The sequence below is a fragment of the Oryzias latipes genome, chromosome 20 (assembly GCF_002234675.1).
Source record: "Oryzias latipes chromosome 20, ASM223467v1".
NCBI lineage: Eukaryota > Metazoa > Chordata > Actinopteri > Beloniformes > Adrianichthyidae > Oryzias > Oryzias latipes.
Window position 1 is genome coordinate 15,170,845 of NC_019878.2, and position 12,529 is coordinate 15,183,373.

At 42.7% G+C, this 12,529-nt stretch overlaps 1 protein-coding gene across 1 annotated transcript in view; it reads right to left on the bottom strand.

Annotated features, from left to right (window-relative positions):
• The window catches only part of pola1 (DNA polymerase alpha 1, catalytic subunit), a 62,369-nt gene extending 49,971 nt beyond the window's left edge, over positions 1-12,398 (bottom strand). The window contains exons 1-26 of the mRNA XM_004081237.4: positions 12,226-12,398; positions 11,865-11,992; positions 10,673-10,769; positions 10,522-10,596; positions 10,307-10,422; positions 10,072-10,134; positions 9,884-9,985; positions 9,684-9,816; positions 9,469-9,613; positions 8,832-9,004; positions 8,603-8,715; positions 7,651-7,764; positions 7,480-7,554; positions 7,253-7,391; positions 6,931-7,085; positions 6,669-6,753; positions 6,467-6,528; positions 6,111-6,200; positions 5,879-5,995; positions 5,631-5,806; positions 5,415-5,544; positions 4,850-4,969; positions 4,672-4,762; positions 4,468-4,592; positions 3,527-3,676; positions 3,297-3,419 (exon numbers count right to left, since the gene is read on the bottom strand). Coding sequence (XP_004081285.1) covers positions 3,297-3,419; positions 3,527-3,676; positions 4,468-4,592; positions 4,672-4,762; positions 4,850-4,969; positions 5,415-5,544; positions 5,631-5,806; positions 5,879-5,995; positions 6,111-6,200; positions 6,467-6,528; positions 6,669-6,753; positions 6,931-7,085; positions 7,253-7,391; positions 7,480-7,554; positions 7,651-7,764; positions 8,603-8,715; positions 8,832-9,004; positions 9,469-9,613; positions 9,684-9,816; positions 9,884-9,985; positions 10,072-10,134; positions 10,307-10,422; positions 10,522-10,596; positions 10,673-10,769; positions 11,865-11,992; positions 12,226-12,274 — 2,946 coding nt within the window. The 5' untranslated portion in view covers positions 12,275-12,398. The remainder of the gene's footprint in view (positions 1-3,296; positions 3,420-3,526; positions 3,677-4,467; positions 4,593-4,671; positions 4,763-4,849; positions 4,970-5,414; positions 5,545-5,630; positions 5,807-5,878; positions 5,996-6,110; positions 6,201-6,466; positions 6,529-6,668; positions 6,754-6,930; positions 7,086-7,252; positions 7,392-7,479; positions 7,555-7,650; positions 7,765-8,602; positions 8,716-8,831; positions 9,005-9,468; positions 9,614-9,683; positions 9,817-9,883; positions 9,986-10,071; positions 10,135-10,306; positions 10,423-10,521; positions 10,597-10,672; positions 10,770-11,864; positions 11,993-12,225) is intronic.
• Between the last annotated feature and the right edge of the window lie 131 nt (positions 12,399-12,529).

The following is a 12,529-nucleotide window of genomic DNA, read 5'->3' on the forward strand; positions in this document are numbered from 1 at the left end:
TGGGTCTGGTGTCTTTTCCTTTTCACAATCCCCACAGAGTGTTTCCGTCAGCCCAGTTTGGTTGGCCAATCACGAACACATAATGCAGGAGTTTGCAGTTTCGGTGGTGAAATCACCACAGCAGAAGGAAGCGTGGAGAGATGCAGAACTTACTGGAAACAATCGACCAACAACAACAGCAGCAGCAGAAGGCCTCCAGCAGCTTCAAATCTGGATTTCAAAATGCTAAATGTATGTAGATCTAAAAAGAGGACAGTTCTTTCTTATCTTTAACTGCTGGATTCAAGGGTGACGTGACCCCAGGATTGTGTCTCTACAAACTCCAGCTGAAGAAACCAGCTTCAAGCATCTCGACTAAGCCGTCTTTTGAAAACTTTAACATCAAAAGCAGTTTTCATTTCTGCAGGTTGGCAGGAGGAAACACTTGATGCATCGCCATGACGATTTCGGATGATTTTTTTCCTCCTAAATCTCAAACCTTAAGATATAACTGAATATAAAAGGAGGACTCAAGAAAGATCCAAGCATTTGTTTTGTAAAAAATGTGGTAAACAATAAACAGATGAGTTTATTTTCCTTGTGTGACAATAATGCGGTGAATAATCGCATAATTGAACCTCAAGTGTTTGAGAAACCTGGACATTACTTTGTGTGGGTAAATGCAGTCAAAACAAGCTCATCCGTAACCTTTTGATGAGAAACGTCTCTTTTTCAGATAATTACAGAGCATCTTCCTTCAGAGCGCTTATTGAATTACAGCGAACAGGGGTTTAAAAGTAAATAATCGTGAGAGGACAAAAAAAAAGGGTGCAAGTTTGGAGGCTAAGAAACTCAAACCAGTGAGTCAAATCCTCAACTTTCACAAAGCCACGATTGATGGAGAACGACCGGAGGCAGGAAAACAACATTATAACATAACACGCAGTCTGTTACGGCTCTGCCCCCTATTAGGAACCACAATGAATGTGTAAGAGGAGACTAATGAAGGACTCCCCTGAGGCAAACCCTGATGTCTCTGCTGAGGACCTGTACTGTTAGAGCTCATTAAATCAACATGAGTACTATCACTGGCATGGAGGGTGTGTGCATGTGTGTCTGTGTATGTGTGTGTGGTGTTCCGTTACAACACCAGCTTTAGCTCTTTATGTCATGCAGTACACATGCTGCTTTGCGGCGCTTTATTAGAGTGCACGCCCTGACACAATCAGACTTTACATGGAGAGAGTCTGTGTGTCATGCAAACACGGCAAACTACAGACAAGAGGGGCTGCAAGATGAGGAAGACTGAAACAGAAATCTGAATCTGATGGCATTAACTAGCAGGAGTTCATGTATTCCAAACAGAGAGGGGCTAAAGGTTAGAGGGGGACACTGAAAGCTGTCAAAAACAAACCAAATATCTAATATCAGGAAGGAGAAACATCTGGATTATGATGCAACACTGCCCTCTAGTGGACGGTTGGAGGATTTTCAATAAATGTAATCAAAAACTTCCAAAACTTTCAAAGATACGCCAGCGTCTGTTCTGGCAGATGTTGCAGAATCTGTGCTTGGTTACTGATTATGCTTTTACATGAATGTAATTGTAACTCAGCAGTCTTTGAAGACTCTCATTATGTCATCTCCAGTGATCATTGGAGATGACATACAGCTCCAGATTGAAGTGTACAGGAAGTCTACTCACACAGATTGTTTCTCTTTCGGCTTTTCCCATCAGGGGTCGCCACAGCGAACGAGTCGCATGGTAAACTTGGCAATGTTTTACGCCGGATGCCCTTCCTGACGCAACCCTCTCAAAGCAACCGGGCTTGGGACCGGCACAGAAGTAGAGAAGGGAACAGGGAGCAGCCCGGAGTCGAACCCAGGTTTCACGGACGGAAGGCGCCGCAAACCAGCACGAGCTAAACCGGCTCGCACGAGCTAAACCGGCTCTCTACTCACACAGATTAGTACCTGTTATTTGATTCAAACCACCCTTTACAGCACAAACTAGGCGTTATCAGGACTTTACACACAGAGCCCAGGAGGTGCCCACAAGCTCTGATGGATAGAAGGAAGAAGAGCAACATATCCGTCAAGCCCTCCGAACCTGTGGACATCCCAAGTGGGCGTTCACCAAATCCCAACATACAAGAAAACAAGACAGGAAGGAACAAGAGCCATAAGGGAACAGTATTTCCATTCCTTATATCTCAGGCCTGTCTGAGAAACTAAAAAGGATTTTCAGACAACATAACATCCCAGTTTATCTCAAACCAGTTAATACTCTGAGATAAAAACTGGTTCACCCTAAGGACAAAATTCCCAGCTACAAACAGAGTAATGTTGTGTACTCTATGCACTGCAAAGACAACTGCAATGAACATTATATAGGAGAAACCAAACAACCTCTACACAAACGGCTTTACCAACATCGCAGAGCCAACCCAAGTGGACCTGAGTCTGCAGTACATCTCCACCTGAAGGCCACAAGCCACTCGCTCGAGGACAGTGATGTCCGAATTCTAGCCAGAGAGAAAGGATGATTTGAGCGAGGAGTGAAAGAAGCCATCTTTGTCAAGAAGGAGAAACCTTCAGTTAATAAGAATGGTGGTCTCAGGTTTATTCTCCATCCATCTACGGCAGTGTTCTGAAACCCAAACAAACCGAACCAGTTTCACCTGGGTCAACATCTGAAAGAGATGACCAGGTTGGGGAGGGTAGCCACCGTCTCCCTAACCCCCGCTGAGGACAAAGGACCCCTAACGACCCGAAACTCTGTAGTCTAAGTAGGTCTGACTCCTCCCCCATGAGCACATATGTACCAGCTATTTCCGAATTGACAAAACCTTTGGGATTAGAGGTGAAACGTCTTCAACTTTAAAAACCAAGTCCAGATGACAACCTTTAAACCTACTACTATGACTAAACTCACCAGTAGCAGAATATTGGCCTTTTCTTTGACACCAAACACACGAACGAGTTCTCAAACATCAAATGTGGTTTACTCACTAAGGCTATGATGCTAAAGGTGGAATAAGTTTTCCTCTACTTCAAATCTTGAACTACTGTCTTAGGTTTCAAACACTGACTGTATGAGGACGTCAACCAAAGGAAGTCAATTCTGTTGCCATTTTCTTCACAATACAGATGCTGGCATGTTGGAGCCAGACAACATCGGTGATTGGTCAGAGTTGGTACGAGTGTTGTTTTTAGAGCGGCCACCCTCACCAATCAGGAGAGAGCTGGTTGGAAGGCCACACCCCTATCACTTCAAAACCTGCACTGTCTGTTGCTCAAAGGTTCCAGCGGCTCACCTCTCTGCCTTTGTGCGTCACCAGAGCAGCCAGCGGCTTTGCATAGAAGCGGCTAAAGCTGAATCCCAGGCAGCCGTACATGCTGTTGGCCGTCAACTTCAGGGCCTTCTGACGGATGTCATACTGCGGCACAGAAACACCACGAGAGGAGCTTCACATCACACAGACGCATTTGAAGCGTAAAAATCAAAAAGAACCAAAAAGGGGGGTCTGACACAAAGATCTGTTACCTGCATGTACAGATCCGGGTTGATGTCCTGCTGCTTCATCAGCTGTTTGACCTGTTTACGCCGTTCAACCAGTTTCCTGATTTCTTTAGGGAGAATTCCCATTTCCAGGCCGGGATCTGGAATCTCTGGAATTTCTTCTGATTCATCTTCCTGTTACCATAGAAATATAAAAAAAAGAAGAAAAGAAAGATATTTAAAAAAATCTGAATTTTTTCTTTCTTTTTTGTTTTAGAAGTATGGGCTCAATTTACAATCAGCTTTAAGTGAATAAAAAACCAGGATCTGCATTTATAAATTAGACACTTTACATTCTAATGTAATCATAATGGTCTTTTAAAGTGTGGTACACCTGGAGTGGGGGTGTAATGAATTATTTTACCAAAGACTCAATTTATATTAAAATCTGTGGTTGACGATACGATTCATAGTCGACATTGGTTCATGTTGAACGATCTGATTCACCGACCTAAAATACGATCCAGAACATCTTTAGCCAAAAGATAATCAAGCGTAAATCAAATATGTGTACAAACAGACAGATGTCCATCATGTCCTGGACCAAATGGGCTCAAGGCCCCGCCCCCACGAAAATGTATGCTTAACATGGAAAACCAGGTCTGAATTAAAACCGACAGAAATTGAAAAGGGGAAATAAATGGAAAAGGGGAAAATATAAAACAGAAGCTGTTCCAAACAAACTTTTTTAGTTTCAGGTTTACAAAATTTTTAAATTTATGTTTTCAGTTTTTCTTCAAATTTAAAATATATATTTTCTTATTTACATTTTTTTCTTTCGTCAAATGTTCAATACTTAAATGTGTACTTCTGACTATAAAACCGTTTTTTTTTCTAAATTACAGTCTGGTTTTTCATTCGTTGGAAGCTGATCCTGATTGGACCTCATTCTGAATAGCGCTCATTTTATAGCGATGAAGACCAACCTCCCTCTTCCTGCGGGAGTTCTGAGCCTCCCTCTGCACGGTGGTGAAGCAGATGTTAAACTCCTGGATGATGGAGGGATACAAGCTGTTGAAGTCTAGAAGGAGCACAAACTGATCGTAGAAACCTGGAAGAGGAGAGGGATGATAGTCAGAGCACATGGCCTAACTTTGGAGAAAACATACAGCGTTCAGACATGGACTCACCCACTTTGGGGTCCAGAACCAGACCTCCAGAATATGCTGCCTTCTTCTTCCTTTTCCCTTTTCCTGCATCCACATCCTCCTCTCCATCACCCTAAAGAGAAGGAAAAAAAACAAAATAGTGTGTCAAATAAGTCACAGTAAAAAGGAAGTTAACTCTAGTCTTTTTAAATGTTCCCACCATCTCCAGCTGTGCTTTTTTAAAGGACGGTTTGTCGGGGACAATGTAGTTCTTGTCGTGGAATGCATGAAGCAGCAGGTATTCGTTCCTCTCTGAACGGCCACCCATCAGCGTGCGAGACTGCAGAGAACAGGAAGAAACCATGAGCTCTCTGGAGACCCACTCTGATTATGTTTTGACCGGTTTTTAAAGCAGCGGTCTTTTCATTATGAATAAGACTTTGGTTTCTTTTTAGCCCAAATCAAAAAAACCTGAGTCGTTTCTAGAACATAGTTTCTGCAGAGCGACAAGTTCATTAGAAATTTGCTTCTGAGTTGAGGGTAGGACCATTCCTCTCCTTGTTACCGATAGCTCAAAGCAGGGAGCTTCTGGCCCCTTCAGTGTATTTTCTGTCACAAAAAAAACTGTTTTGGGGGGCCTGCCCCTGATTCCAAAGGATTTATATAAAGACATACTCAGAAACTCTATTTTACTTTTTTAATGCCTGTCCTCCATCATGAGAAAAACGCATCAAAAACAAGTTAAAAAACAGGGCTATAAGCAAAAAGGGAATTCTCTGAGTTACCAGGACATTTCCGGCGATGTTGGTGATCTGCAGGGCGAGAGGAAGCACATTGAGCTCGCACATAATCTGGAGGATCAGCTTGGCGTCGGTCCACGTCAACTCCAGCAGGTACAGCAGGTGAGGAGAGTCGCTGTCACACAGGATTACCAGGTACGCTTGTTATTTCTGTGGAGTGAGTCTGTGGGATTTACTTCAAATGCGTCAAATCAGGCTCACCTGTACAGATTCTTGACCTCCTCCTGGGGGACGGTGACTCTCTCCACCTTCAGCACCTGAGCGGCCAGCTCAGTCAGGTGGTAACTTTTGCAGCGAATCAGCTCTTTGGCGGAGATCTCCACATCACACACCAGACGGCCGCAGGTTGCATTCTTCTCCGCGAAGAGACCTCGACCCTGCAAAACAGAAAGTTCAAACCTGATTTCACTCCAAAACAGGAGGATCGTTCTATGAATCTCATCTCTTACCCCTAATTTGGGCATGTTGGCTCTTCTGAGACGCCCTATTTTAGACCAGTGGGGAACTTTGCACACATTGATCCTCTGCAGGAGAACTTCCAGATCAAAACCAAAGATGTCGTGACCCTAAACACACACAAACAAAAGCAATACAACTAAAGAAAAGTGACATAAGATGTGAAAAGAGGAGCTTCCATCATCAGAGAGGAGCTTTGTCACAGCGGATTAACGAGTTGCTCACCACCAGCACATCGGGGTCGATCTTGTGCATTTTGGCCAAAAAGAAGCCGAGTAGAGTCCGCTCCGTGGAAGCGATCTCCACCTTCCCGTTCTGTCAGAGAGGACAAGTGACGGAACTTCTCACATGTATGAAACGTCATGTCAGACTCACCGAAAACAATCAAAAACATTTACACTTCTTCCATTCAGACGTCCAAAAAATAACAAAAACATGTGTGAATTGTATCATTTCTATGTGTAATTTGAAGTAAATCCTCTTTTGGTTACGGAAAAAAAACCTGTTATTGAATGTGGAATTTCAAAATAAAATGCTTTCAAAGAGAATCTTTTATTTCAAGCACACTATCCATGACCCACCTTCTTCCTTAGAGCCTCTTTGAAGTCGTACGGGAAAATGCAGTCTGCTGGTTTACTGATCACTGTGGGCAGAAAAACAACACAACCGGTTTCCCACAAATTCTGACCAAATTGACACTAAAGGAGAGTTTTTTGGGGGGGTTTTCAGATTCCCTGCACACCCTGAAATTTAGAGTGAGAAAATCAAGTACTGGTGACTCACCACAGAAATAGTTCTGATACGGAGTCTGAGGAGGAGCTTTGTCCATGTGGAAGCCGTAGTGAAGGAGGGCAGCGAGGGACACAATCTGCAGAAAAAAAACCTTCAGCTGCGTTTCGGTTCCCCTACGGCTTTGCCACACACAAAAAAAAAAATAAAAAACCTCCAACTTATTTTAGCAAACAACTGATCCTAATGGAACGCTATTAAAGACAAAAAAGGCTATTCGAATCCCAGTTGAAGGGATTTTCGCTGGAACTCTGACCTCGTTGTGGTGCGTCTTTGGGTTCTGCACAGTCTTGAGGCTGATGGACATGACCGTGAGCGGCGGAGGTGGCAGGTCTTTGACTAAAGAAATGGTGTCGCCCCTCAGAGCCAGGACCTCCACCTTACACCAGCTGACCGGCTGGTGCATCATCTCTACCGCAGACAGGGTGGACATGTCAGAACTCCAAACGCCCAGCACTCACGTGAACATCTTTAGCTACTTGAACCGCGCATGACAAAAGAACTAATATCTAGAGGGAGGTTATGCTTTTGAAAATTCCACCATCAACTCCAGAGATTTCCGTAAATGTCTTTCTTACGTGGTGTCTTGATATCCAACCAGCAGGGGCCTTTAATTTTCCTGCTGAGGAGAAAGTGCTCCAGACTGGAGGTGTTCGTTCCAAAAATGTGGGAGAAGGTCGCCCCCTTCAGGTCGGGCGGCAGAGCTGGAAACTCGGCCTTCAATAGACAAAACACACAAAAAAACGTCAAACCAGACTGTTCCGGCTTTGAGCGACGGCGTCGAAGGAGGCAGGCGTTTGCTCACAGAGTATTGGATCTGCAGGTATTCGCACTGATTGGGAACATCAGGAATTTCAAAAGCGTAGTTCTTCTCCACTTTCTGCAGGGAAACAATTTAAAGAAATGTATAATCCAAATCCAACAGGACAAAAACTCCTTAATGCAATAGAGATGACAGAGAGGGACAAACACCGACCTTTGATTTGAACTTCATGACCTTAAATTTCTCAGAGAGCTCGCTGAATTCTTGGTAAACGTCCATCATTCCTACAGGCTCGCCAGACACTTCGCCGGTTTTGGGGTTGGTTTTCTGTTGAGTACATTCAATAAGAGTGGAGAATTTTGAAACATGTTTGAGTTTACCAACATTTAAGCGGATTTTCAATTTAAAAGCCAAACAAAAAACAACGGAAATACCTGGAACTGAACAAAAACTTAACATTTTTTATTACGTTTTAAGCTACTTTTCTGGACAGAATGAAAGATTAGATTTGATTATTTTAGACTGTATATCCCTGCACCGAATATGTGGGGGGAAACAATGACTTCCTGATTGAAGCTCACGTACAAACAAAATCAGCTGGGGCTGAGTTAGTTCTCCAAATCCACTTCAATTCGACACATCACCAACAGCGAAAAACACCGTCAGGTTTTGGTCTCTATGAATCAGTTGAGCTTTTGAGAGGTACAACTTATTACCTTTGTTTTTTTTTATTTATTTATAACAAAATCAACTCAAAAAAGGGGGCGTGGCTTTTTTGGCTAACGCACTTTTAAACATTGTGCTCTGTAAATTCCTTTGGCTACTTAGTCCCACATATTTGTCCAGTTTTGGAAACAAATTGAAAAAGCTGTATTTGGACCAGTACTTCATCAGACAGAGTGATAGTACTCATGGCATATAAACATGTGCTTTACATTAAAGGGAACTTACGGGATGGACTATTGTACTGTGGAGCCATTTCTCTAAAGATTGAATGATCCTTTTATTTTGAAAGCTGTTTTAACAGACTTCTGTCTTGCAGTTTTTCCAGATTGTTTGTCACCGGTGAACGTGATCATGTCAGTGTCCAATAAAATGTACTAAAAAGGTTCTACAACGTTTTCTTTCGTTGACCATGCATGAGTGCAAACACAGTGGCACTCACGTATTCACGAGGTAGAAGGTAAATTGTCCGCTCGATGTTCTTGACGGTGACGCAGCAGCTCACGTGAGACTTTGCCGACTGAATCCACACTTTCCCAAACAGGTAGACCACACCTGAGCCACGGCCAGAGATAAATATTAGGACAGGCACCATAAACCTCCGCCAGATCTCAGACTTTGAAAAGAAGGAGGTCTTCTTCTGATTCATAGCAGGTTCCACCACGACTTACCCGGTTGGTTGTAAGGGTCTTCAAAGGCGTCCAGCCAATAAAAGCGAAAGGCCGGCTCTCCGTCCTCACCCTCCACCAACGGCAGCTGGCTGGAGTCCACATGCACTTCTGCGGGGACGTCACTCGCTCCAGTCTCCTCCTCTTGACCCCAATGACCCCCAACTCTGGAGGGACTGCAACAAGAAGAAAAACTGTGAAGCTATTCATCGAAATCAAATACTGGATTAACAGCAAAGGAAGCACTACGTGCTTGTTTTCCATGAAGTACAAATCAAATCACCTCGTAATCATAATGGCTACTCTAAATTTGGCGTAGCTGAAATCTGGATCAAAAGTGTACGGCTGGACAGCTCCAATATTGCTAACTATTTTTGTTTTACTGCTAATGTTAGGTTGGAGGTGTGAGGGGCTGTAAGGTAGCGGGAGAGCGTGTAAACAGACCAACAACCACAACTCCGAGGGGAGTTTGTAATGAACTACTGCTGCTCTGCAGAAACTATGTCCTAGAAAACGACACAATTTTTTTAACATTTTTGCTAAAAAACAACATGATCATAATCAAAAGACCACCGGGAACGGTTTAGGAATACTACTAAAAAAATGTTATGAGGAAATCAAGAAACCTGGATTAACTTACAGGGGGGCTGGACTCAGGGGCTCCTTCTTTGGCTCAACTTTAGGCACTGAGGGTGCTGCTTCAGCTTCTGTCTCCTCTTTGATCTCAGGCTCCGTCTCCATCGGTTCATCAAAATCCACCTCGTCTAATGCCAGTGAGTCGTTCTCTGAGAAGAACATTGATGATACAGTCACGCTTAAAAACAACAAATGCCAAAGAGCTGGAGTCTTCCTCACCTTCTTCTTCTTCTTTTGGTTTTTCCACCTTTTCACTGCTTTTTTCCAGAGGGGGAGACGGGCAGGCCGGCGGTCTGAGCTCTGCAGGTGGAGGACGGACGGTTTTAGCCTTTAACCCCGTCATCGGAGACTCCTAAAACGACATGAGTGAGGTTAAGCGGTCAGCTTCAGACATGCAGAGTCAAGAGGTGTGGAGGTACCTTAGGCATCTGATGTCTGATGGAGAAGGGGTTCATGGGTGAACCCAAAGACTTCTTCTTCTTCAGCGTGATCACTGGGGGAGGAGCCAGAACCGCTGGTTTCTGGAGTATAAGACAACACATCGGATGAGACGGAGACAGGCAAAGATTGAATTAAACAGGCTTTTTTATGAATTTAAATTACTGACCTCAGAGTGCAGGTCCTGCAGAATATCTCCTAACAGGTCGTCTTTGGATAAATCAATATCTTTCTGCAGGATGCAAAAAATGACAAAACTGTGTGTAAACAAAACTGTAAATCCAGTTGATGTTTTTTTTTTAGAAACTATAAAAGGCCAAAGTGGATTCTATAATGAGGCAGAATAAAGATATTTATACAAAAAAACTGAAATTATTATCATTCCAAGAGAATAACCTACACACCTCAGCAGGCTTTTTCACATTACTGTTCATGAAAAGGCTCTTTATGGTGTTGGGTTTGGTTACTGCAGCTTTCTTCACAGTTTTCTTGGACTCCGCTCCCTTTGCGCCCCCTTTTCCTGCAAACAAAAAAAACAAACAAACTCAAATGTGTTTCCACAGATCTGACATTTGAGCTCCTACCCTCAAAACTGCAACTCCCTCCGACTGTTTTTTACCCCGTTTTTCCACCACGTCGTCGTCCAAATCGTCATCGAAAATTTCTCGTCCGTCCTCCACATATCCCGTACCATCTAACAGAAAAAAAAGACCATCTGGGTTTTTTGTTTTGTTTTAAATTTTTCACGACGAAGAATAACTGAGTTTTACCATCGTCGATAATCCAGTCGTCTTCCTGCCTTTCTTGTACCAACTTGGAGTACTGCTCCTCATCCACCTCCTCGTACACATGACTAAACTCCTCCACCTGGAAAAACATCAACGGGTGTCAAACAAGTATCAAAGTAGAATGGCACAAATTTGTCAAAACTCACATTGGATGTGTTCAGACTACCACAATAACAGACTACATGGTGTGGGGCTATCCAGTGCCCTGGATTTTAACACAATTCAGAAATTGTGCTCTCTGCTTGTTTTTGCCAAGGTAAAAATCTAGTAAATATGAACATTTCACAAAGCTTATTGGTGAATCCACTGAGTCCTAATGACGAAAGCTTACATGGTTTATAAAAAGATACATTAAAATTGTGTTTTTAAATGACAAACAGTTCAAAAACAATGAATTGCGGTCCATATTCTCCAATCGAGTGAGCATCAATGCACGCTAGTTTCTCACAAAGACTTCTGGAAAATTTCCAGGACATTGGATTTAGGAATTGTAGATTGGGACAGCCCAACAACAATCTTTGATCATTTTTTATGAGAAATAAGCCGCCGTGGGTTCCTAAAAACGTCCATGACACGAACCTCTCTTTTTCAGACAGATCCATTAAAGTGACGGTAAATAATGGCATCTTTGGTGTCATGGAGAAAAATCAAGCTTTTTTGAGATCTTCGCTGATTTGAAGTGGAATTTTAATTTTAAATAATATCAAAATGAATATTACTAAAGTAATTATTTTGATAGAAAAAGTCTTAGTGATTAACACCCAATTACTTATTTTGTAGAAGACTCAGAGTCTCATAATCAGCTGATAAGTATTTTCCCACCTATTATTACAGACATTACTTGATTTTGATCTTTTTAAAACACATACATACATATAAATAAATAATAAATATATGGAAACGCTATTGCTGCTCACACTTAAGTGAAAGTGTTTAATGTTTTGATAGCAGAACAAAACTATATGTGCATATAAGTGATGTGTTAGACTATTTTCTAAAGTTTTTCTTTAAATGATAATAAAAATAAAGGGAAGGGCTGTCTTTTAATTTTCCTGCTTCAGGTTTTCTAGATTGACTTTATTTTGTATTTTACTTGGTTTTTCAAAATAAAATACACGAAAACAACACTTCAGTGACAAAGAACCAGACAAAGGAAGAATCTGTCCCGCTTGACCTTGTATTTGATCTTCTCTCCCATCTTGGCTTTCTTTAGTTGCTCCAAAGCGGACTTCCTGCCGACCTTCTCCCTCTTCTCTCGCCTGGAGCGAGATTTGGCCAGGCTGCAGCCATCGCCGCCATCATCTGAGCACACAGACAGACAGACCAACCAAGCTGACATCTCTTCTATTCTTGAATGTTATAATCATTATAAACACACAATGCATAATAAAGACACATATGTTAATTGGATATTTGAATTTAGGGCAAAAAGCTGGCTAGAAAGCGTAAACGTGAGCTAGCTACTAAACTGTGTTAGCCGCGTGCTTCGCCTTCTTCGTTAATTCTAGCTAGTCACAGACTCCCCGCAAACTCACCACTTCCCGCAGCGTCCACGTCTTTCTCTGGGTTTGAAACTGGAGACATAACTTCTAGTTTAAGTCTTTATTGGCTGCCCACTTCAAGCCGTGCAAAGAGGGGACGATGGCAGGTCAACAACAACAATACAGTCGCGCCAAATGATCTTCCCGGGGAAAGTCATATGCAGGAAGTGACGTCATACCCAACGACATCCTGGCTTTTGATGCGCGCAGCTATCTGTCCACTGGGTGGCAGTGTTGCTCAATGTGCAATTAGCTCTTGGGTTTGGTTTTCAGGAAAACAACTGTGCTTTTTGTGATG